The 22,429-nt window shown below is 53.6% G+C and overlaps 1 protein-coding gene across 1 annotated transcript in view; it reads left to right on the top strand.

Moving 5' to 3' along the window:
• ASAP3 (ArfGAP with SH3 domain, ankyrin repeat and PH domain 3) overlaps positions 1-20,433 on the top strand; it is a 49,163-nt gene extending 28,730 nt beyond the window's left edge. Inside the window, 23 exon segments of the mRNA XM_045476105.1 lie at positions 1,266-1,315; positions 8,243-8,354; positions 8,556-8,641; positions 9,110-9,185; positions 9,367-9,453; positions 9,630-9,739; positions 10,695-10,764; positions 11,081-11,168; positions 12,320-12,368; positions 12,496-12,686; positions 12,811-12,944; positions 13,171-13,265; positions 13,499-13,676; positions 14,573-14,658; positions 14,817-14,932; positions 15,541-15,608; positions 15,703-15,810; positions 15,946-16,141; positions 17,030-17,258; positions 17,784-17,814; positions 17,816-17,875; positions 19,070-19,097; positions 19,100-20,433. Of these exon segments, the coding sequence (XP_045332061.1) occupies positions 1,266-1,315; positions 8,243-8,354; positions 8,556-8,641; positions 9,110-9,185; positions 9,367-9,453; positions 9,630-9,739; positions 10,695-10,764; positions 11,081-11,168; positions 12,320-12,368; positions 12,496-12,686; positions 12,811-12,944; positions 13,171-13,265; positions 13,499-13,676; positions 14,573-14,658; positions 14,817-14,932; positions 15,541-15,608; positions 15,703-15,810; positions 15,946-16,141; positions 17,030-17,258; positions 17,784-17,814; positions 17,816-17,875; positions 19,070-19,097; positions 19,100-19,143 (2,292 nt within the window). The 3' untranslated portion in view covers positions 19,144-20,433.
• Positions 20,434-22,429: the final 1,996 nt, after the last annotated feature.

Raw genomic sequence — 22,429 nt, 5'->3', positions numbered from 1 at the left:
AGGGGCGGGAAGACCTGGCTTTGGGGTCAGTCTGGGATGGCTGAACTGTCGTCTGCCGGGGCCCTTACGGGAAACGGGTCAGGCAATTCTTACAACAACCCTACGAGGTGGGTTCTGTGGGTACTGCCGTCCCTGTTCTGCAGTTGAGGAGATCGAGGCCCAGGGAGTTTGGTAACCTGTTGACGGTCACCTGGCTCGTCCGAGGAGCCAGGGTGGGATCTGGGGCTGCCGACTCCAGTGTTGGCTGCTCTCTGCACCTGGCAGCTCTAGCCTCCAGGCAGAGCAGAACTCAAAGCGACAGAATAATCTCCCTGAGAAGTCTGCCCCAGAAGGCCCAGGGGAGAAGCTGTCCTCCTTCCAGAGACTTCCCTCTTGCCTTAGGCCGGCCACCAGCCTGGGAACCGCCCAAACCAGCCAGACAGCTTTTTTACTTGGCTGACGGGGCCAGTTCTGGAGGGTGTGAGCACTCCAGCTGGATGAGGCTCAGGCAAACCAGGCCAGAGATCAGCCAGGTCTCACCGGCTTGCTGTGTGGCCCTGAGTAGACTCCTCAGCCTCTCTGTGCGTGTGTCCCTCTACGTGTACCCTTCCTGTGGAGAGGATGATCTGGTTCCAGGCACAAGAAAGGGTGGGATAAAGTTAGGGGAGGAGTCTGACTTCCAACTTCCTCATTCTCATGGTGATCTCTGCCTTCGGAGAAAGAGGACTCAAAATTCTTCCCGCACCTCAGGCCAAGGCCCACCAAACCCAGCTGATTCTTAGCAGCTATAGGAAGAGGTCAGATGGGAGAAGGGGCTCAGTCCTGAGAAATGGTGCTGGTCGGGTCTCGTTTCGGGGGGTGAGGTTTACAGTAAGGGCTATGGGGGCAGGGGTTGGTTGGAGTATGGCTCTGAGCAGCATAGGGGAGCATGAAAGCACAGGGTCCCCCTAAAGGTAGCAAAGCGTACTGTTGATTCCAGCCCCCAAGTGCCCCTTTGGGCAAATTGTTCTTTTTTTTTTAGTTTAGTTTATTATTTTGAGAGAGAGAGAGAGAGTGTGTGTGTGTGTGTGTGTGTGTGTGTGTGTGCGCGCGCGAGCGCGCACGCACACTCCCGTGGGTAAGTGGGGGAGGGGCAGTGAGAGAGCATTCCAAGCAGGCTCCCCCACACGGGGCTCCAACTCACAAACCGTGAGATCGTGACCTGAGCTGAAATCGAGAAGAGTCAGTCGCTTAACTGACTGCGCCACCCAGGCGCCCCTGGGCAAATTGTTCTTTTTAAACCACAGGATTCCAAAAAGCAGCTGGAGAAGGCGTGGAAGGACTACGAAGCCAAAATGTAAGTGGCTGCGGTCAGGGTGGTTTGCCCAGGGGAGCGAATCTTGTGTTGCAGAAGGAGGCTGGACAGGGGGAGAACCTCAGTGCTGCCAGGACATGTCACCCAAAAGCACATGACATCTCACTCTCTAACATTTTTTTTTTTTAATGTCTATTTATTTTTGAGATAGAGTGTGAGCCAGGGAGGGTCAGAGAGAGAGGGAGACACAGAATCTGCAGCAGGCCCCAGGCTCTGAGCCTGGACACACGAGGCCCGATGCGGGGTTCGAACTCACGAACTGTGAGATCGTGACCTGAACCGAAGTTGGTTCAGCTTCACTGACTGAGCCACCCGGGCACCTGCCATCTCACTCTCTAGAGGCATTTACAGGAGGTGATCTATGCCCAGGCCTGACAGGAGTCTGGGGGCTGGACTGCAGGACCACCAAAGGGGGGCGGTTGGGAAGGGTCCTCAAGATCCTGCTCTCAGAGACCCATCTGCTCAGTGGTGCCAGAAGTGGGCAGAGAGAGGGAAAGGCTGCATGCCAGTAAGTCTCCACAACCACCCAGCCTGTGCGGGAGGTGTTAGCATCCCAAGCGTCAGGAGGAATTGGAGGCTCAGACAGGTTAAGTCGCCTGCCTAAGGCCACACGGTGAGGCGGAGGCGGAGCTGGGGTTCCCGCCCCTTCATCCTCTTTCTGCAACACTAGGTGGTTATTTGTAAGCGTTTAGTCGGACATAGAGGAGGAAAGGGAGTCAGTGTCAGACCCACGCCTCTTGTGCGCACCTCACGATGCTCCAGACCTCTCACTGGCTACTGGCACATCATGGGGACAGAAGGAGCCAATCCCCCCAGAGCAGAGACTCCTCGGGCCCTGTCTATAGGACTCTGCCAGGGCCCGGCCAGGCCCACCGTACCTCAGAGCTCTGTTTACTATTTGTAAACTGTTGTCTTCTCTTGCATTTTGCAAAAGCAGTATGTGTCCATTGTGAATAACTCAGGAAATGAGGAGGAAAGAAGAAAAAACTTTAATTATCCTTAGGAGAGGATGAGGGCCCTGTGGGGAACAGCTAGTACTTCTGTTATTTGAGTGTTTTTACCTAGTATGGGCGGATGCTCTGGTTTTATCACTTAAAAAAGTGGGAGGAGGGGAAACTACCAAAGACCAAGAGGAAAATTCTTAAAAAAAAAAAAACTTATTTATTTTGAGAGAGAGAGAAAGAGGGAGAGAGAATCTCAAGCAGGTTCTGTGCTATCAGCACAGAGCCAGACAAGGGGGTCAGGCTCACAAACCATGAGATCATGACCTGACGGAAATCAGGAGTTGGATGCTTAACGGACTGAGCCACCAGGAGCCCCGGAAAAGCTTAATTTCCAAGACCAAAGTATTAACAACTTTCTAGTCATTTTCCTATATATAAAGAAATATTTTTTACAAGACTGAGAACATAATAATCATATTGAGTTTTCTTTACTTAAAAATACATTGTGACCCGGGCACCTGGGTAGCTCAGTCATTAAGCCTCTGACTTCCGCTCAGGTCATGATCTCACGGCCTATGAGTTCGGTCCCGCATCAGGCTCTGTCTGCACCGACGGTGCGGAGCCTGCTTGGGATTCTCTCTCGCTTCCTCTCTTTCCCCACCCCTACTCATGCTTTCTCTCTCTCTCTCTCTCTCTCAAAATAAATAAGAAAATAAAACTTAAAATACATCATGACCGTCTTTCCACATCATTGCATATTCGTATACATCGTCACTTAAATGGGCACACACACTGTGTTTCAACATACGCATGATCCGTAATGTATTTCTTCTGCCCCTGTCTTTGGGGAAGCATCCTTGGAACTAAATGTTTGCTCTCTCCCAGAATCATTACTTCTGTAGGTTCAATTCTAAGAAGGAGATCCTGGCGCTTTATTGTTCCTCCAGCCCCAGGGAGGCTGAAGGAAGGCCAGGACTCCCCACTCCAGCAGCGCTCAGGTCTATACTGCTGTTGTGCCTGTAGACCCTCCCCCGGGGCAGGGTGTGGGAGCTGTGGTGGGCGTGGCCATCTGCTCTCTTTAGAGGCCCAGAGAGGGGCGTGGCCACGCAGGCAGTCTTCCTAGCAGTTTGATGTGGGGCCGCCACATGGTCTGCGTCTTCCTGAGTTCCCTTGACTAAGCCCTCAGCCTTGCAGGGTATCACCTACCAAGTGGAAGGAATAAGCCCCACCCTGCTGACCATCTCCAACCAGCTCTGCTTTTACCAGATTTACATATACATACATATACATATGTTTTTGTATATGATTTTGTTTGTAAGTAATCTCTACACCTCACATGGGGCTCAAACTCACAACCCTGAGATCAAGAGTCGCATGCTCCACTGACTGAGCCACAGTCAGGCGCCCCGTACCAGATTTACGTATTGAGCTTGCCTGCAAGGTTTCGTTTAAAGAAAAGACTGTGTAATTGATAGGGAGAGGGGCTTGGTGAGGGTTGTTCAGTGAGTAATCAACAGGGCCTGGACTAGAACCCAGTGCTCTTTCTGCCCTGCTCCGCGGTCTCCTGGCTCCTGCCATGCACGTTACATAGGCTGAGCTACCTGTCCTGGCACGGGCGTCTGTTACGCTCCTTTTTATGAGGGCTTCAGGTATAGCTAGATATTGGTGCGCTGTGAGTTACTGTAATTTCTACCTCATGCTTACCAAACCAGTCTGGGCAGCAGCTGGAAGGGCCCAGAATGGCGTCTGTTGGATACCACCAGGAGCCTCACTTCCTGGTTGTTCATATAGGAGGAGGGCTCCCCTGTCCACCTGGAGCTGCGAAGAAAGGCATCCCTTGGGCAGGGACCTAGTTTTTCTAGGGTGTTCCCTGTGCAAGTCTCTTTCCTCCTCTGAGAAATGGGGCCAGTGACACCCTTGCAGGGTTGGTGTGGAGATGAAATAAACACAGTGCATATGAAGCACCTGGTGCTGTGGTTCCACAAGTATTTATCAGCCATCTTTCTGAGCCAGAACTGCGATCAGAGTAACACAGCAAGGGGCTGACAGGCAGGATCCCAGGCCTCTGCTCCTAGCATTTCCCCTGGCCAGCTTGGGTTCTTGGACAGTCCCTTCCCTCCTCTGGGTCTCAGCTTCATCTTCTGTGAAACAGTCTCTGACTGTGGCCTATCCGAAAAGACACCGTGGGCGTGGGTGAACTAGGTGATGGGGCTTCATGAGTGCACTTACCGTGATGAGCAGAGAGTAATGTCTAGAACTGTCGAACACTGTATTATACACCTGAAACTAATAGAACACCATGCGTTAACCATACTGGAATTAAAATTTTAAAGTTAATAAAATAAATACAATTTTTTTAAAAAAAGAAAAAAAAAAAAGAGGCACTGTGCCTGTCACCAGCAGAGGGAACCAGACAGGGAAGGAGGGATGGGGCAAATCTGGGACACAGCGTTGGTTACCAGTGCCGTCCCCAAGCCTCGAGCATCCGACACACTGGATGGTGGCTTGAATCCAGATGCTGGATTCAAATCCTAGCTCCAGCAGTTACTAGCTGAGAGATTTGGACATGTGACTTGTCTCAGCCTCAGGCTCCTCACCTATAAAATGGGGTGATGATTCCTGCCTCCTGGGGTTATCACTTTAGCATGTGAAGAGTCTAGCAGAGTGCCCAACACAATATTAGTGCTTAAAAATAATAATTAGTAATAATAGTAGCTGGTACTTATACTTACTTATAAGCTTCTTTTACCTTAGGTACCATGATAAGCTCTTTACATCTGTTATCTGATGTATGTATTCCCCTTGGCAGGGAAAGGGGCTGTTATTATCCCCAATTTATAGGTAAGAAATAAGGAAGAGAGTGCCACCCCAATCCCTGCCCTAGTGGATCCCACTGGTTCGTAAGCAAGAAGAGAGGTGGGTGGATAAAGAATGAAGATACAAAGCGACGGTGCCGTAAGAATAGTGTCGGCATTGAGGCGGCAGACAAGACAGGTGGTTTCGATCGGGTGGAGGGAAGGGTGGTAGGGGGAGGCATCACAGGAGAGGCGATTCCAAGGCATCAGGTCAGCGGGTGCATGGTTCGTCTTGATTCCTTTCCTCTCCTCCATCCTCCTCACTGACCCCCTCACTCCACCGGGAGTGCCTGCTCCCCGTCTGAATGCTACACTGCTCCCCGAAGTCCCCTTCTCCAGTTGCCTTGGTCTTCTCAGTAACTAGCATTTCACTGCTTTTCACTCAATATTCATTTCACTCCTTCTGCTGCAACTCCATTCAAAGGAAATAAAATATTCCCAGCATGGGAAGTGTTTCTACAACATTGGTGATCCTTTGAGGACAGGGAGGGAATAGGAGTTGCTCTTTTCTGGGAAGGGTGTGGTGGAATAAAAAGCAAGTCCCCAGCTAGTAGTCTGAGGTCATGTCAGACCTGGTAGGGTATGGCTCTGTAGATTACCTTAGCTGAGGCAGGGACAGAGCTGTGGTAATTCATGAAGCCATTTACACTTTACAGCTCGTCTCTATCCTGAGCTAACTAGCTTCTGTCCTTTAATCTCCACTAGAGCCTGTGCGAAAAATATTAAATAAATAAGGAAGTACCCCATGCTAAAAACAGACAAACAAAACATTATCTAAAGGAATCACCAGTAGTTACTATCATACTCATCAATATCAGTAGCATCATCCTAATCCTGACGGCTTACCGTATGCCAGGGACTACTGTACCGTGCATTATGCCATCTGAGAACAGGCAGCATTTGTTTCATTTTGGAAATGGGAGACATTGAAGCTTAGATTCATAAAGGTTAAGTGAGGGAGCTGCTATTCAAATCTAGTACACACATTTCTAGCCACTGTCCCATGTTGTACTTCCTTTTCGCCCATTTACTCTTGAGCAGACGTCTTTCCATGCCAGTACGTATAAATGTTCCTTATCCTTTTTTTTATAATTTTTTTTTAACGTTTATTTATTTTTGAGACAGAGAGAGACAGACCATGAACGGGGGAGGGGCAGAGAGAGGGAGACACAGAATCTGAAACAGGCTCCAAGCTCTGAGCTGTCAGCACAGAGCCTGACGTGGGGCTCGAACTCACGGACCGCGAGATCATGACCTGAGCCGAAGTCGGCCGCTTAACCGACTGAGCCACCCAGGCGCCCCTTCCTTATCCTTTTTAATGGCTGCATAGTATTCCTACAGATGGCCAGAGCATAATGTATCTATTTCCCACTGATAGCCATCTAGCTTATTTTTCACTTTTACTAGTGAAAGATGAGGTTAGCAGTGTGCATGGGAGATGCCCCCACCCCTCCCAGCCGCTCTGCCTGCTTTGTCTCCTGCCCTCTTAGCAAGCTGCCAGGCTCACTGCGGGCACACCACAGCCTTAGCCATTGCCCCTCCCTGCTGCTCATCTTCTGATCCCCTGAAATAGCATCTGCCATGACCACCACCCCCCCCCCCCGACCCCGGCCCAGTTCACAGGGTCAGTCCCCACCCTAACTCCACCAGCCTGCCACAGACTCCCTCTCGGGGTATCATAAAGCTTTAGGGGAGCTTTACTCCTGAGAAAAAAAATTTTTAAACCTACAGACCCCCACTCTGGAGTAGTGGGGCTCACTCAGGGGCACCCCCCCCCCCCAGTAGACATTTCTGGCTGTCACAACTGGGAGATGCTACTGGCATCTAGTGGGTAGAGGTCAGGGGTGCCGCTAAACATCCTACATCTGCTGAACGGCTCCATATCAAGGAATTATCTGGTCAGAACATCCGTAGTTCCACGGTTGAGGAACGGCTCAACAGGTCTCCAGGGACAGATCCTGCATGTAAACACTGACCTCAGTAGGGCCTGGAACTTTAAGGCCAGAATGGACCTGAGGACTCTGCCTAGGCCTTTGCTTCCCTAGTTTACAGACAGGAAAACCGAGGCCTGGAGGGACCTATGATAATAATAGCTGTAGGGTCGTCCGTGTGCTAAGTCTTCTGCATACTTTGTCTCATCTGGGTACAGATAAGGATCCCCATTTCCCAGCTGAGGAGACTGAGGCTTGGGGAGGGGTAGTGATACTTGTAATGTATCCCACAGTTGTCATCTTTGCTCAGGGCTGGTACCTACTTGGAAGCAAAACTGATAAGCAAGACATCTCCTTTACAGAAGATTTGTGGTTACATGTGCCCAGCCCCAGATGTGGAAACACTCTCCCGGCTGAGAGTGGGTGGTCTGATGGGCGTGGGATTTCCAGGAAATCATTTACAAACAGATCCAGCCACCCCCAAAGAGGGAAAACAGCCAACCCTTGAGATCTGTAGGGGGAAGGCCCAGGTTACTCTTAGCTACAAGCTGTCTTTGCTCACAAAGAAAAAGACAAAGGTTTTCTAAGCTTTAGATGGGAAGCTTCAGAAGTATGAAGGTACCTACTGATCCCCTGAGCCACTGATCCTTCCAGCAAAATCAGACTGGTCACCCCAAACCCCACCTGGCCCTAATCTAAGCCTGTCGCCTTCCTGCATAAAAGCCTTCAGCTCCTTCCCATCGCCCTTGGGAGCAATGATCTGAATTAGGCCCCGCCTGATCTGGCCCCTCTGTGCCTCACCTGGAGTCCCTTCCTCTCCATCTCCGTCCGTGAGCCCTGATGCTCCCTGCCTCCGGCTACCACGTGGTCTGATGCTCCTAGCTTCCTCCAAGGCAACCTCTCAGCCTTTCAGATCTCACCTCAAACAGCACTCCCTGAGCAGCCGGGCGAGGTCGGATCCCCCGTTTTAGTCTTCGCGGCTGCGATTTGATTCACGTCTTTCTCCCCCAGCTGGGTCCTCCTCGTTCACCATTGCACCCCAGCCCTACCACACAGCCGGCACCCCAGAGGGCCCCCTCACTCTCGTGTGCCCATGGCAGAGAGGGGCATGTGGAGGTGGTGGGTCGTGAAAGGGGCTATGGCAAGAGTTGTTCGGGCCTCTCTTTCCTTGGGGCCTAGGGCCAGGCTGGAGAAGGAAAGGGACCGGGCCAGAGTGACAGGAGGGAGCCCTGGGGAGGTGGCCCAGGACACACAGAGAGAACGGCGCGTCTTCCAGCTCCACATGTGTGAGGTAAGGGGCGCTGCAGGGGTGAGGGGAGGTTGGGATGTGTCTCTTCGCCTCCTGAACCCCCGGGGTCCTATCCAGATGGCACTTGAGATATCACCGAGGTTCAGTCATGGCCAAGGTTAGCCCGGGGTGGGGACAGCAGCCCCTTGCCCCCAGGATTCAGCTTCTGCACACACTGCACACTTAGCCCTGCTCTTTCCCCAGTATCTGCTGAGAGCCGGGGAGAGCCAGATGAAGCAGGGTCCTGATTTCCTGCAAAGCCTCATCAAGTTCTTCCACGCCCAGCACAAGTAGGTTTCTTCTCCCTTGTCCCCACCCCCACCCCCACCCCGTGGCCCTCACCATTAACCCTTCAGACAATACAAAACAAGGCCCATCCCCAGGATCTGGCAGGCCCTCGATGACTCCGCCTGTGCCTTTCTAGGGAATGTTTTCTAGGGCTCCTCTTTACTGGGGGCTCCCCACGTATCAGCCACTAAGTACTTTTACACGTTTGCGCTCACTCAGTCCCCCAACAGCCCCGGGAGCCAGGAGAAACCCCCATTTGTCCTCAGAAAACTGCAGCTCAGATTTACTAACATCACGCAGCTGGGACGCGGGATCTGGACCCAGACAACTTTGACTCCAGAGAGCTTGCTCCCGACAGGCAGGCTGTACTGCCCCCAGGGGCCCTGTGATCCTTGGAGCACCTTCTCTCACCCTTCCTGCCTCCCTCATTCTCCTCTTTCTTGCCCCCCGTTTGGCCTCACGCCTCTTAGCTTTTTCCAAGATGGCTGGAAGGCCGCTCAGAGCCTGTCCCCCTTCATCGAGAAGCTGGCAGCCTCTGTACATGCAGTAAGTCGGGCCTCACCCTTGGGCACACGGTCAAGTCCTCTGTCTTCCCGGGAGAATCTGGGGGTGTGGAAGAGCTGGCCCCTGCCCAGAGAGCAAGGCTGCTGCCCTGCAAGTCTTGGTCCGGGCTGTGCACCCGGCACCTCTGTGGGCTGACAGCGGGGTCCTACCTTCTGTCCCATAGCTGCGTCAAGCCCAGGAGGAGGAGCTACAGAAGCTGACCCAGCTCCGGGACTCCCTCCGAGGGACACTGCAGCTTGAGAGCAGAGAGGTCAGCCCCTCAGTCATGCCCACATGAATGCCTTCTCCCAAGGCCGGCCATGGAGGGAGGGAGAGAAGGAAGACCCCACTTCAAGGGGCCCTTGAGAAGTCTCCCTGAGTGAGACCCCTGCGCAGTGAGGCTCTTCCCAGACGCCCTAAGTTGTCCTTTGCGTGTCCGAGGAACAGGAGAATCTGAGCCGGAAGAACTCAGGAGGTGGCTACAGCATCCATCAGCACCAAGGCAACAAGCAGTTTGGGACGGAGAAGGTGGGCTTTCTGTACAAGAAAAGTGACGGGTAAGTCACTCGGAGAGCTCAAGTAACTTGCCCAAAGCCACACGGCCAGTAAACAATGGTTGGGGGAGCCGCCCCGGGGGACTGTTCTCATCATTTGCATAGACTCTGAGGGTTCCAGCAGCCTCCGCTCTAGCAGTGCAATATCTTCAGAATCCTAGGCACATGAACTCCTTCTGGAACTTACTGGTTGTTCTTAACTTGAAAAAGAATAATAGTAGCAGCTAGCCCTTACTGAACACTTATTAGGCCCTACGCTGTCCCCATGCCTTTACCCTTAACCTCTCTAATATACGGAATATGCCTGGAAATGAAAGTGTTGACTGTGCCTTGCTCCCTGGTGTAAAAAAAAAAAAAAAAAAAAAAAAAAAAAAAAAATCAGTCTGTGAAATGCAAAGGCTCCGGGGGATGTATTCGTGTTTCTGTTTACTAATCAGCTTTTATCAGAGAAGAATAGCTTTGTTATACCAATTAATATTCACCTCTTAAAGAAGTACTAAGTAGCTTTGGATTGTGGGTTTGCTAATTTCTGTTTTGGGGGTCTCAATATCTATCTTGCTTTATCCTCAATCACAATGCATCGGTGTGGTCAAGGGCCTGATGCTCCTGTCAGACTAGGAGCTCCCTAAGGGTTGGGAGCAGTGTCTCCTTCATCAGACTAGAAGCTCTCAGAGGGCCAGGGTCACATGTTCCCCTTTAGAATAAGGATTCCCAGAGAGTGGGGGCTGTGTTTCCCCCATCAGACTGGGAGCTTCCTCAGGGCAGGACTAGGTCTCCTCCATCAGAAGGGAGCCCCAGAAAGTGAGGGGCGTAGGAGTCGGGGGATGGAAGAGGTGAAGAGGTGTGGCTGGAGGTCATACAGGTGGGGCTGGAGACCTGGTCCAGGGCTGTGTTTTCTGATACGGGGGAGTTGGGCGTGAGCCTTGGGTCAGTGTCTCTCTGTCCCTCTGGGCTCTAGAATTCGAAGAGTCTGGCAGAAAAGGAAGTGTGGAGTCAAGTACGGCTGCCTGACCATCTCACACAGCACGGTGAGGCCTGGAGGAGAGAGGGGGTCCCAGGGCTCAATAGGTCCTCTCCTCACTGGTCAGAACAAGCCCTCCCTCTAGCACTGGCCCCCAAACCTGGATCCAGGTGGCTGGAGACCCCCTGTGGGAGGAAGGATGGGATTGAAAGCTCCCAACGTAGTCTTGGCCCACACTCCACCATCCCTGAGGTGCTGGGAGAGAGGAGATGTGAACTGGAACAGGACTATTATAGCCATTTAACAGATTGGGAAACAGAGGCCTAAGGATTTGGGAGGCCCAGAGGGTAACATGTAAATCCTCTGTCCCCCAACTCCCACAGATAAACAGGCCCCCCGTGAAGCTGACCCTGCTGACGTGCCAAGTGAGGCCAAACGCTGAGGAGAAAAAGTGCTTTGACCTGGTGACCCGTGAGTAGTCCCTGTTTGCTCTCCAACAACTGCCTAGGGCTTCTCGAAGAGACCTGTCAGCTCCCAGGAGGCTGCAGTTAGGGGTCTCTGTCCAATCCCACGTGTGTTTATCAAATAGCTGCTGCTGCGGCCATCAGACTCCTTAGGCCCTGGATGCTCTTTCTAGAGGGTACACCCCACATCCCATTAAACATTAAAATGTACCCCCATCCCACATTAAATACGATTATTTCTGTAAAGTATATTTGAACGGATTGGGGTAATTGGGCTTTCAAAATTATCATTTCTTTAGAAGTTTCAGTCTCCATCCTTTGGAGGCTTTGATGCCAGGCTTTACATGGGGACCAGTGCAGGCTGAGAAAGACCCAGATCTCATCCTAGGGAGCTCTCTCTGGCAGGGATGTATCCAGAAGAGAGGGGCAGATACAGCACTGTCAAAGATTAGGGAGCGGAAGCCCTGCCCTGCTGTGAGGAATCAGGAAAGGCTGTTTGGGCCAGAGAGCATTTGAGCGCAGCCTTGAAGAACACACAACACAGAGTTTGGGGGCAGACATTTCAGGAGGCAGGACTGGCATGATAAAAGACATGGGGGCAGGACAATGAGTCTGACCAGTCTGGCCAGAGTGTAGGGTTCACAGAGGAGAGCGATGGGAGATGAGACCCGGGAAATGCCTCTTAAAGGTTTCGACCTGATTTCCTGGTAATAGGGAGCCACGGGGTGTCCTGGAGCAGGGGGTGGCATGATTAGATTGGAACCTTGGGCACAACAATCTGGCAGCCGGTACAGGTTGGGGGAAGGGGGAGTTGGGGAGCAAGGAGACCAGACAGGAGGAGGCCGAGGGCCCAAGTGGGGTGATGGCAGTAGGTTCGGAGGATACTCTGCCTCTGAGCTGGGTGGGGTCTTGTTCCCTGGACCCCGTAACTGGGGTTTCACACAGAGGCTTCTTGTTGTGACTTCTGAGAAACTGCCTGTGCTACTGGCCACTGTCATTACTCTCCCCACCCCAGTTCTGCAGAGCCTGGCTCCTCAGGGACAAAAGCGCCCCCCCCCATCCCCCCACCCGGGCCCAGCTGTTTGGTTGAGGGCTCCCTGGGCCCAGAGAAGGTCCACAGGATTTCTGTGGACCAGACACACGTTGGTCTCCCCACAGACAACAGGACATACCACTTCCAGGCAGAGGATGAACATGAGTGTGAGGCGTGAGTGACTCCCCACGGCCAGCCTGGGGGTGGGGTCAGGGAAGCCCTAGCTACCTCCCAGCCTCTGGGGACCCCACCCCCGCGGGTGTCACTCCCAGGCCCCCCGCCCCCGGCATGCTCTCCGCAGGTGGGTGTCAGTGCTACAGAACAGCAAGGACGAGGCCTTGAGCAGTGCCTTCCTCGGGGAGCCCAGCGGCGGCCCGGGGCCCTGGGGGGGCGCTGGGCTGGATGGGGAGCCCCAGGACCTCACGAAGCTGCTCATCGCGGAGGTGAAGAGCAGGCCCGGAAATGGCCAGTGCTGCGACTGCGGAGCTGCAGGTCAGCCAGTGGACGGGGCGGGGAGGGAGGTGGCAGTGGAGGGGAGGGGCGGGGGGGAAGGGGGGAGGGGTCCCCATCCCCCCCCATCCCCCCACCCCCAGGCTCAAGCTTCTCCACCTTGCAGACCCCACGTGGCTCAGCACCAACCTGGGCGTGCTCACCTGCATCCAGTGCTCCGGCGTCCACCGCGAGCTGGGTGTGCGCTTCTCGCGCATGCAGTCCCTCACCTTGGACCTGCTGGGCCCCTCCGAGCTGCTGGTGAGGGTGGGGCGGGGCCAGCGGTGACATTGGGGGCGGGGCCTGGTCGGAGGCTGGACTGGGTCCACTGGCTCAACCTGAGATTGTGGGCCCTGGAGAGGTGGGGCAGGATCCTGACGTGCTGGGAAGGGGGTGATGTGGGGCGGGGGCTTCCGGAGGCTCAGTCCTCCAGGGGGCGCTGTCCTAACCACCGGTCTTACCCCCCCCCACTTTCCTGCGACCCCAGCTGGCCTTGAACATCGGAAACACTCGCTTCAATGAGGTTATGGAGGCCCAGCTGCCCTCACATGGAGGCCCTAAGCCCTCCGCTGAGAGTGACATGTAAGGGGATTATCCGGTGGAGGGGGGACATCCCGGCTGGGGATTCTGCTTTTCCAGCTCCCGTGGTCTCAGGAGGATCTTGGACCAGAAGTCTGGGGAGAAGGGAGCCTCAGATCTGGAAGGTCTAGGACGTGGTTCTGGGGAAAAGGAGATCCGTATCTCCTGTGGGAGGGTTCCAGGGGTCAGCTGGGTGGAAACGGCCCTTGCTCTGAGATTGTGGTTGACTTCGGCAGGAGCTCGCGCAGGGACTATATTGTGGCCAAGTACGTGGAACACAGGTTTGCCCGCCGGTGCGCACCCGAGCCTCAGAGACTGCGGACGGCCATTTGCAACCGGGACCTCCTGTCAGTACTGGAGGCCTTCGCTAACGGGCAGGACTTTGGACAGCTGCTGCCTGGGCCTGAGGGCCAGGTGAGAACCACCTCCAAGGGCCACTTATACCCCACCCGCTCTCTCATACTCCCCAGCCTTTCTCCAGGATCAGCTCTTCCCCTCACCCCCTGCCCCGCCTCTGACATCTGCTCAAATCCCACCCGGCAGAGGGGTTAATGGGACCGAGCACTTCAGTCGAGCAGACCTGGGCCAGACTCCTGGCTCTCTGGCTTTTCCAAGCTGTGTGATCTAGAGCACAGCTCTAGCTCTCTGAGTCTCGTTTTCTCATTTGTAAAATGAGTTGATGATAGCACCCACGGGGTAGAAGTGGGAATTAAGTTATGTATATAAAGGGCCAGGCATATAATATGTGTGCAATGAATATTAGTATCTTTCTGTTTCCTCGACTAGCCTTGGAAATGGGTAAGGGTGCGTCAGAGTAGATCAGGGAAGGCTATTGCATTGGCGACTCCAGTGAGCCGGGAGGGGAAGGGTATCCGAGACATGTGAATGGATAAATTGACAGGAGTTGCTGACCTTACGTGAAAAAATCGAATGTCATGTCTTTGTGGGTGGGGCTTCCCAGTGGGCAGCGAGGGTGCAGCACTTAGGTGAGGTAAGAATTTGGAACAGCCTACACGTGAGTGATATAGCTGAAAGTATGAGGTTAGCTGAGGTCTCAAGGGGCCAGTGAGAGAGAGGAGCAGAGAGAGCCCAGGGCTAAGAACCAAGGCTGGGAAGCACCTGTTGTTGGGGGTAAGAGGAGGCAGAGCCAATGAAGGAAGCAGTGAACGAATGGTCTCTGTGGTCTCCTCTCTCAGGGTTCTGGCAGCTTTATGTCGGGAGGTGTCCAGGGCAGCGAGAGTTCAGGAGGGTAATACTGGATTGGGGGCAGGTGAACTGGGGGAAACTCAGAGGTGTGGCTGTGTACCCAGGCACCCGGAGAGCTTGCCCTGCACTTGGCTATCAGAGTCGCCACCCAGGCCTCCCTGCCCCTGGTGGATTTCATCATCCAAAATGGGTGAGAACCTCCCTGCCCATCTGCCCACCTCCTCATACTCCCCCTTGTTCCTTTCTCTTCTCCGTTCCCCTTCCCCCTTCCCTCTTTTCCCCCCCTGACTTGGACCCCTTTGCCTGTCTGTTCCCCTTCCTTCCTCCCTCCCTGGCCCCCCACCCCAGAGGTCACCTGGACACCAAGGCTGCTGACGGGAACAGTCCCGCGCACTGCGCTGCTCTCTACAATCAGCCCGACTGCCTCAAGCTGCTGCTGAAAGGGAGAGCTTCGGTCGGCACAGGTGGGGCCCCGACGCCTCCTCTACCGGACTTCCGGTTCCTTACTACCCCTCGTGTGGCACTTCCTGCCTTCTTCCCAGATGGAGAGCCCTGGTAACAAGCAGGGGCTTTGCAGACAGACTCGGGTCCTAATCCCAGCTTGCCTCTGACCACCTCTGTGACCTCGGGATCTGTCCATTCATCTGTTGAACCTCAGCTTCCTCATGTGCAAAATGGGTATAATACCACAGACCAAGTAGAACTGCTAAGAAGATAAAAAAAAAAAAAAAGAGAATGTGTCTGAAAGTATTTAAGCAAATGAATATTAGCTGAGTTCAAATAATAGTGATTATAGTAGCCACTATTGATTTACTGTTTAACATGTGCCTGGTAAGGTGCCAAGTGCTCTTGGCACAAGAGCCTCACAACAACCTCATCAGAAGGGTATGAGTATTATACTCATTTGGTAGATGAGCAAATCAAGGCCCAGAGAGGCTAAGTGACTTGCCCAAGATCACACAGCCAGGAAGTAGCAGAGCCGAGATTCAAGCGCAGTCTGATTCCAGAGGCCCATCTTAACCTCTAATCTATAATGTCTTTTGACCCTGACCCCTAACTTTACCCCTCACAGTGAACGAGGCAGGAGAGACAGCTCTGGACATAGCCAGGAAGAAGCAGCACAAGGAGTGTGAGGAGCTGGTGAGGTCTAGGAAAGGAGGGGAAGCCCCTGACCCTTCCTCTTTCTCTGCTGAGCCCCTGACCCTCTGAACTGCCAAGGCTTTGTTTTTGGCAGCTGGAGAAGGCCCAGGCGGGGACCCTCGCCTTCCCTCTGCACGTGGACTACTCCTGGGGACTCTCCACAGAGCCTGGCTCCGACAGTGACGAGGAGGAAGAAGAGAAGGTGGGTCCTCACCCCATCTCTCGAGCCTTCGTGAGAGAGCAGATGGAAAGAGCCAGATCGGACCCGCTGTGGGGAGGGGCAGGGCTGAACTGGAGGAACCGCACCATCCTTTCTCCCATGCCTTTGCCCCTGCAGCGCTGCCCTCTGAAGCCCCCAGCCCAGACCCGCTGGGCCAGTGGGAGGGTCGACCTCAGCAACAAGACGTACGAGGCCATCGCCACCCTGGGACCAGCTGCCCCTCAGAGCGAGAGTGAGGCCTGCCCCCCGCCCTTGCCGGTCAAAAACCCTTCTCGGACCATGGTCCAAGGGCGTGTGGGACATACCAGTGGAGGTATGACTGGCTGCCCAGAAAAATGCTCATCATACCATTCACTGTCACCAGCGCATTGAGTTAAGGGTGCGTGTGTGAGCTCATATCACCCTCATAGTCTCTTGTCAGGCAGAGGTCATCGTGTCCCCCTTACAGGTAAAGGGGCAGAGATGTGGAGTAGCATCCCCCAAATCCCACAGCTAATACGTCCCCGATGTGGGATTCAAACCCAGGTCTGTCTTATTCCAAATTCTTCAATGCTTTCCTTAAATAAAAAGAGAGAGAAGCATTTATTGACCATCTACTGTGTCTCCAGTATTTGGGGAGCTACTGAGACACAGTCTAGTGGGGGAGATAGAAGCTGGAATGCAGTTCATTACAATAATAGACACAATGGTATAGAACGTAAATCCCCGCCCCCCCCACCCCACCCCCCACCCCCCCACACACACAAAGAATGTAAATCTCAAGAGGACAGGAGTGTTCCGTTGACTAGTATTTCTCCTGCGCCTAGCACAGCACCTGGCTCTTCTCAAGAACTGTTTGTTGAAAGAACGAACAGCCTTGTTCTGGGAGCTCAGGCGAGGGAGGGAGCGTGTCCTGTTGGGACTGGGGAGTGGTTGGGGAAGGCATCCTGTCTGGGTAGCATCTGCGTTGAGCCTGGGGAATGAGCAGAAGAGTCCAGACTGAGACTGAGGGGCAGGAGGGGTAGAAGCCAAAAGTGCATCAGTGTGGCCTGGCCATCATAGCAAATGAGACTGGGCATGGTGGGGAGGAGCTGAAGGGGACCACCGGGGAGGTGGGTGGCATCCGGGAGTGGGGACAGCCATAGATCCTTGAGGCCAAGGACTGCTTTGAATTGAGAACAGAGTAAGTGATAAAGACAGGCTTTATCATTTCTGATTCTAGATCGTTCCGAAGTCCCCAGCCTGAGCTTAGAGCCTTCTGGGGCCCCTGAGAGCCTGGGCAGTCCAGCCTCCACCCCTTCCAGCCTCACAAGCCCTGGGGAAGCTGGAGGTCCCAGCCAAACCCCCCCACTGAGCTCTGAGGAGGGCCTCTGGGAGCCCCCGGGCCCCTCCCGCCCCAGCCTGACATCTGGAACCACCCCCACGGAGATGTATCCCCCGGTCAAGTTCAGGTGAGGGCCCAGCTGGGCAAGTCTCCCCCATCCCTCTGCACATCATGTATTTCCCCACCTGTCAGTGGTGCCTACCTAAGGCCTGGGATACCTCCCTGCTCTGAGGCCCATGACTAACACAGAATGCTAGCCCTTGAGTGGAGGGTGAGTGGGCCCCCTGCCCCTCACACACCTGCTCCTGAGTCTGGGAAGGAGCCTGAGACCCAGACTGCTGGAGGCCAAGTGAAGGCTTCGTCCCTCCTGTCTAGAGGCGGGAGTCTAGAGGCTCTCAGTGGGATCTCTGCTGTGTTCCCACCTCCAGCGCAGGATCCAGTCCCCCCTTCCCTGGAAACAAGCCCTTTCAGTTTGCAGTTTGGGGGGTAGGTACGGGGAAATCTCCAGAGCCCTCGGGAGTCAGTTCTAAGCCTGGGGGCCTCGAGGGGTTCTCTACCCACCTGCTTAGGCCCCAGCCTATACCTGAGCTCTTTTCCCCCACACTAAGGGGCTCTCAGTGTGAGGTCACATTGACCTTTCCCTGCCTTCCAGCTCCGAGAGCACCCGCTCCTACCGGCGGGGTGGGCCGGAGCCTGGAAGACTGTCCCTCAGCCAGACAGCCTCCGTGCAGAAGGAACACGCTGGTATGAGCTCTGGGACCATGGTTTGAGGGGCGGTGGCAGGACACGTGGGAGGCCAAGGGGGTCAACGGGAGGTGGTTGGGGTGGGGGACCTCTCCCCATGACTGGGGTACATATGAGAGCAGGTGGCCGCAGTTTGGTCAGTGCCTGCCCTTCCCACCACAGCCCAGGACACATGCAGCTGGGGAGAGCCCAGGCCTTGAGGGATGGCAGAGGTGGTGATGCCCAAGCCCTGGCGTCTCTCCGGGGAGGCTGAGCGAACCCCTGTCAACCAGGCTGGAGGCTCAGAGAAGGTCTCACCTCCCTGCAGATGAGGCAGGATTAGGGTGGCTGTGTACCAGTCTTTAGTGTGCCCGACTGTCCCCTTGTAGGAATCTGCTGAGACTGCCAACTCCCAGGCACAGAGGCATGTGACAGGGACCAGGCAAGGGCTCTCATCCTTAATCCGACTTCTCTCTGCTGGATCACGAAGCCTCTCACAGCGACCCATAGTTAGTTGAGGAACTGGGAGTGGGCACAGGACAGAGCCAGTTGGGCTGAGAATAAAACTGCCTGTTCCTTGTTCCCCCGGGGATTCCTCAGGGGTGGTCGTGGGTGTCAGTGCTGGGAGCGGGAGGCAGCAGGGGCAGGAACCGGGTCCCTCTGAGGAATCGCCACCCTCACTGTATCAAAGTCAGGCACCAGACACAAATCTGTGTCCACAACCAGGTATCTGTCACCCAGCATTTAGCCGATACTTGTTGTTGAGACATGCATGCTAAGAAGAAGCCGGGCTTCAGAGTGTGGAGGCCTTGGAAAAGTGGCTTCACTTCTTTAAGCCTCAGTTTCATTGTCTGTTAAATGGGGATAATTTCATCTATCCATGACAGGACGGTGGTGAAACTGAGTGAGATAAACAGCTGGTATATAATAAAAGTACTTAGACGGGGCGCCGGGGCGACTCAGTTGGTTAAGTGTCCGACTTCAGCAAAGGTCATGATCTTGCGGTTCATGAGTTCGAGCCCTGTGTCAGGCTCTGTGCTGATCCTCAGAGCCCGGAGCCTGCCTAGGATTCTGTGTCTCCCTCTGCCCCTGCCGCTGCCCCACTTGCACGCTCTCTCGCTCTCTGTCTCTCAAAAATAAATAAACATTAAAAATTTTTAAAAATATATAATATAGGTACTTAGAAACTATCAATTTTCATTCTTCTATCCCCAGGTTGGCTTCACTGAAGGAGAGGGCTCAAGGAGGGGGGTTCTCCTGGAAACTCTGCGCAGCTTTTGCAAGACTAGCTCCTTGCTGGCCTTTGCATGCCTGAACTACCCCATGTTTGGGCCCCAATGTCCAGAGCTAGGACTTGAACCCGCAAGACTGGGGAACTGAGGCGTCCGTTCCCTTGGGTCTTGCTGTCTCTGTCCCTTGTGCCTCCGTGGCCGGCCTTCCTCCCTGCCGTGGGCCCATACCCCTTGCCCAGGACACTGGGCCCTTCCATGTTAGGGCCGATGGTGGCTCCTTCCCCTCTATCCCATCACTGCCCAGAGGCCAGGGAGCCAGAGGGCTGGGTCTGAGATTCTTGAGCTACTCTCCATCTTGAGAATTCTCAGTCTCTCATCTTCTTCTGTCAGTCTGGGGGCTCCGTAAGAGTGAGACCGGCCTACCTTGATGCTTCATGTCCAGACCAGGGATTCTACCCGACAAAGGGCTGCCTTCTTGGACATTCATTAGTCTAGGACTCCTTTCCTGAGTTTCTCTCTATGTCCAGATGTCACACAAGTAAGACAAGGGTCTTGCAGATGTGGTCCCTTGCTGGGAAGCTGGTCCCCAAGGCTGGGCTTGGGAATGGGCAGGGCTAGATCCCAGGGGATGGTCCTCGGCCCAGGGGCAGACCGTCGGCTGGCTTACACCGGTGAGACCCTGCAGTTGTCTATAGCTTGCGTGCCTTCTGCTTGGCCAGTGCTCATGCTGAACTGGCTGTTAAGTAAATAATCTGAAGAGTACTCCTTTCAAGGGACAGCGCAGCCTTCCCAGGCACCTCTGTTATATTCCCCAGCCGGGAGGTAGACTAGGAGTAACCCCCATTTGCCTACTCTCCTCGATTTAGCGGGAAGAAAAGGAATGGTCGGAGATGATCGATCTTCACTTCTCTCCTTTTTCTTCGGTCAACTCAGGAGCCTTCCAGTCTTGGGGGAGGAAAGAGCTAAGAAAGGAGGAAGGAAAATAATAGGAAGGGAGAGCAGGAAATAAAGTTTCTCCTTCCCCTTGCCAGAAATTCCACCATGACTTTCAGCCCCATGTTAGAAAACAGGTACACTTAAGCCATCATCAATCTCTAACAGCTTTATGGGCACTGGGCATGAGGCCCTGGCAAGGATGGGCCAGGCCAAATAGAAGAGGCTGGAGGGTGCCAATGGCCAACGAAGCAGTCTGGCCCAGGAGGCTGAACTGTTTACCCTGGATGGCGACCTGACTGGTCTGGGATCCCACAGGAACAGGGTTGTCTTCTGAGCCTCCAGTGTCTGGTTTTGTTCATCTCAGACTTGTTATTTCACTCATCTCTAATAAAAGATTTTTGTTTTATTAAATTCCAGTGGTTTCATTTATGTGATCTGAAGAGCATTAGGGAAGCGGGTGGGAATTCTAGGGCCTGGAACTCTTTCTCTGGACCTGTTAAGGGAGCTGGGCCTGGTGTAGAACAGGGATGATTTTGCCCCAAGGGACGTTTGGCAATGCAGAGACTTTTTTTTTTTTTTTGACTGTTCCCAACTGGAAGGCGCTGCTGGCATCTAGTGGCTAGAGGTCAGAGATACTGGTCACCATCCTGCAATACACAGGTCAGCCCCACAACAATGCATTATCCCATCCAGAATGCTAGTGGTGCCCAGGTTAAGAAACACTGGTGCAGAGAAAGCCTGTTGGACGGGGAGTCAGGAGACCCGTAGTTGAGGTCTGCCACAGCCCTTGTCTCAGTTTGACTTTCCCTGAGACAAAAGCTTTGGGGACCAATAGTTTATTGTGACGTGACCCCAGGAAACATAATAAGGAAGTAGGGAGTGGAACCGTAGGTCAAACGCAATAGAAGTTGTATTAATGAGGGGCTACCACCGGGAACAACTAGGACTTATCTTGGGGACTGTATTGATTAGAACATATCTTCAGGCTCCTGGCTGGCTCGATCAGTGGAGTGTGCGACTCTTGATCTCAGGGCCGAGAGTTCGAGGCCCGTGTTGGGCATGGAGATTACTTAAAAAGTAAATAAATATATAAGAACATGTCTTCAAGTTGTCCCACTGAAAGTGAAAAAAATGGTGTGTTTACCACCAAGTCTGGTCTCCCGCTGGTTGCGGGGTCCTTCCTGGGGGGTGTCCATTCCCAAGCACCTCCAGCCTGCTCTGAACCCTCATTCAGGACACGTGGGAAGGTGTTGGATGTGCATCCAGGAATTGCCTGCTGTGACCTCCAAGTGAGGATAGGTAGACAGAGGGAGCATGGTGGGTACCAACAGTGTCTAACATGGCTGAGCAGTGCAACCCTGGGCTCCTCTAAGCCTCAGGCTTCCCACCCATACAATGAAAAGGTTGCACTTGATGTTTTCTTAGGGTCCTTTGAGTCCTGATGATGTAGGAATCTTGGCTTCTTTTGATGTCCTACAACTCAGGGTGGGAACTGTGTGGAAGTTTGAGGAAAATCAAATGTTGTTTTTATTTATTTTTTTTTAATTTTTTTTTCAACGTTTATTTATTTTTGGGACAGAGAGAGACAGAGCATGAACGGGGGAGGGGCAGAGAGAGAGGGAGACACAGAATCGGAAACAGGCTCCAGGCTCTGAGCCATCAGCCCAGAGCCTGATGCGGGGCTCGAACTCACGGACCGCGAGATCGTGACCTGGCTGAAGTCGGATGCCTAACCGACTGCGCCACCCAGGCGCCCCTCAAATGTTGTTTTTAAAAAGGCAATCCTGGGGCGCCTGGGTGGCTCAGTCCGTTAAGCGTCAGACTTGGGCTCAGGTCATGATCTCGCGGTTCATGAGTTCAAGCCCTGCATAGGGCTCTGTGCTGGCTCTCTGCTGTCGTCACGGAACCCGCTTCCGATCCTCTGTCCCCCTCTCTTTCTGCCCTTCTCCTGCTTGTTCTCTCTCTCGATAAATAAATAAACTTAAAAAAAAAAAAAAAGGTAATCCTAAATAACTAGATGGCTGTCCCTTCAACCCAGAGGTTGGTTGGGAATTGGCCAAGAGACTGTCCCACATACCAAACTGATAAAAGTCTAACCTCAAAGTGGTCCACATTGCTAATGTAGTCAGACCCCACCCACCTCTGGCTTCCTGCCCCGTTTGCCCCCAACCTACCTCTGTGCTACAGCCCCAGCAATTTTTCAGTTCCTCCAACCCTGACATACCAAGCACACCCCCATCGCTAAGCTTTGCACATTCAGAACTCCAGGAGGACTGTTTTGTTCCTCTCTGGATGCTCAGGGCTAGAACTGCCTGGCACATAGCAGGTGCTCAATAAATACACGTCGAATGAATGAATGTCTCTCCATCTCTTACACAAACACTCCCTTCCGCCTCCCCTCAACTCC

This window comes from Leopardus geoffroyi, chromosome C1 (genome assembly GCF_018350155.1).
Source record: "Leopardus geoffroyi isolate Oge1 chromosome C1, O.geoffroyi_Oge1_pat1.0, whole genome shotgun sequence".
In the NCBI taxonomy this organism is placed as follows: Eukaryota; Metazoa; Chordata; class Mammalia; order Carnivora; family Felidae; genus Leopardus; species Leopardus geoffroyi.
Note: the sequence above shows the minus strand (reverse complement) of the source record. Positions and strands in the feature narration are given on the sequence as shown.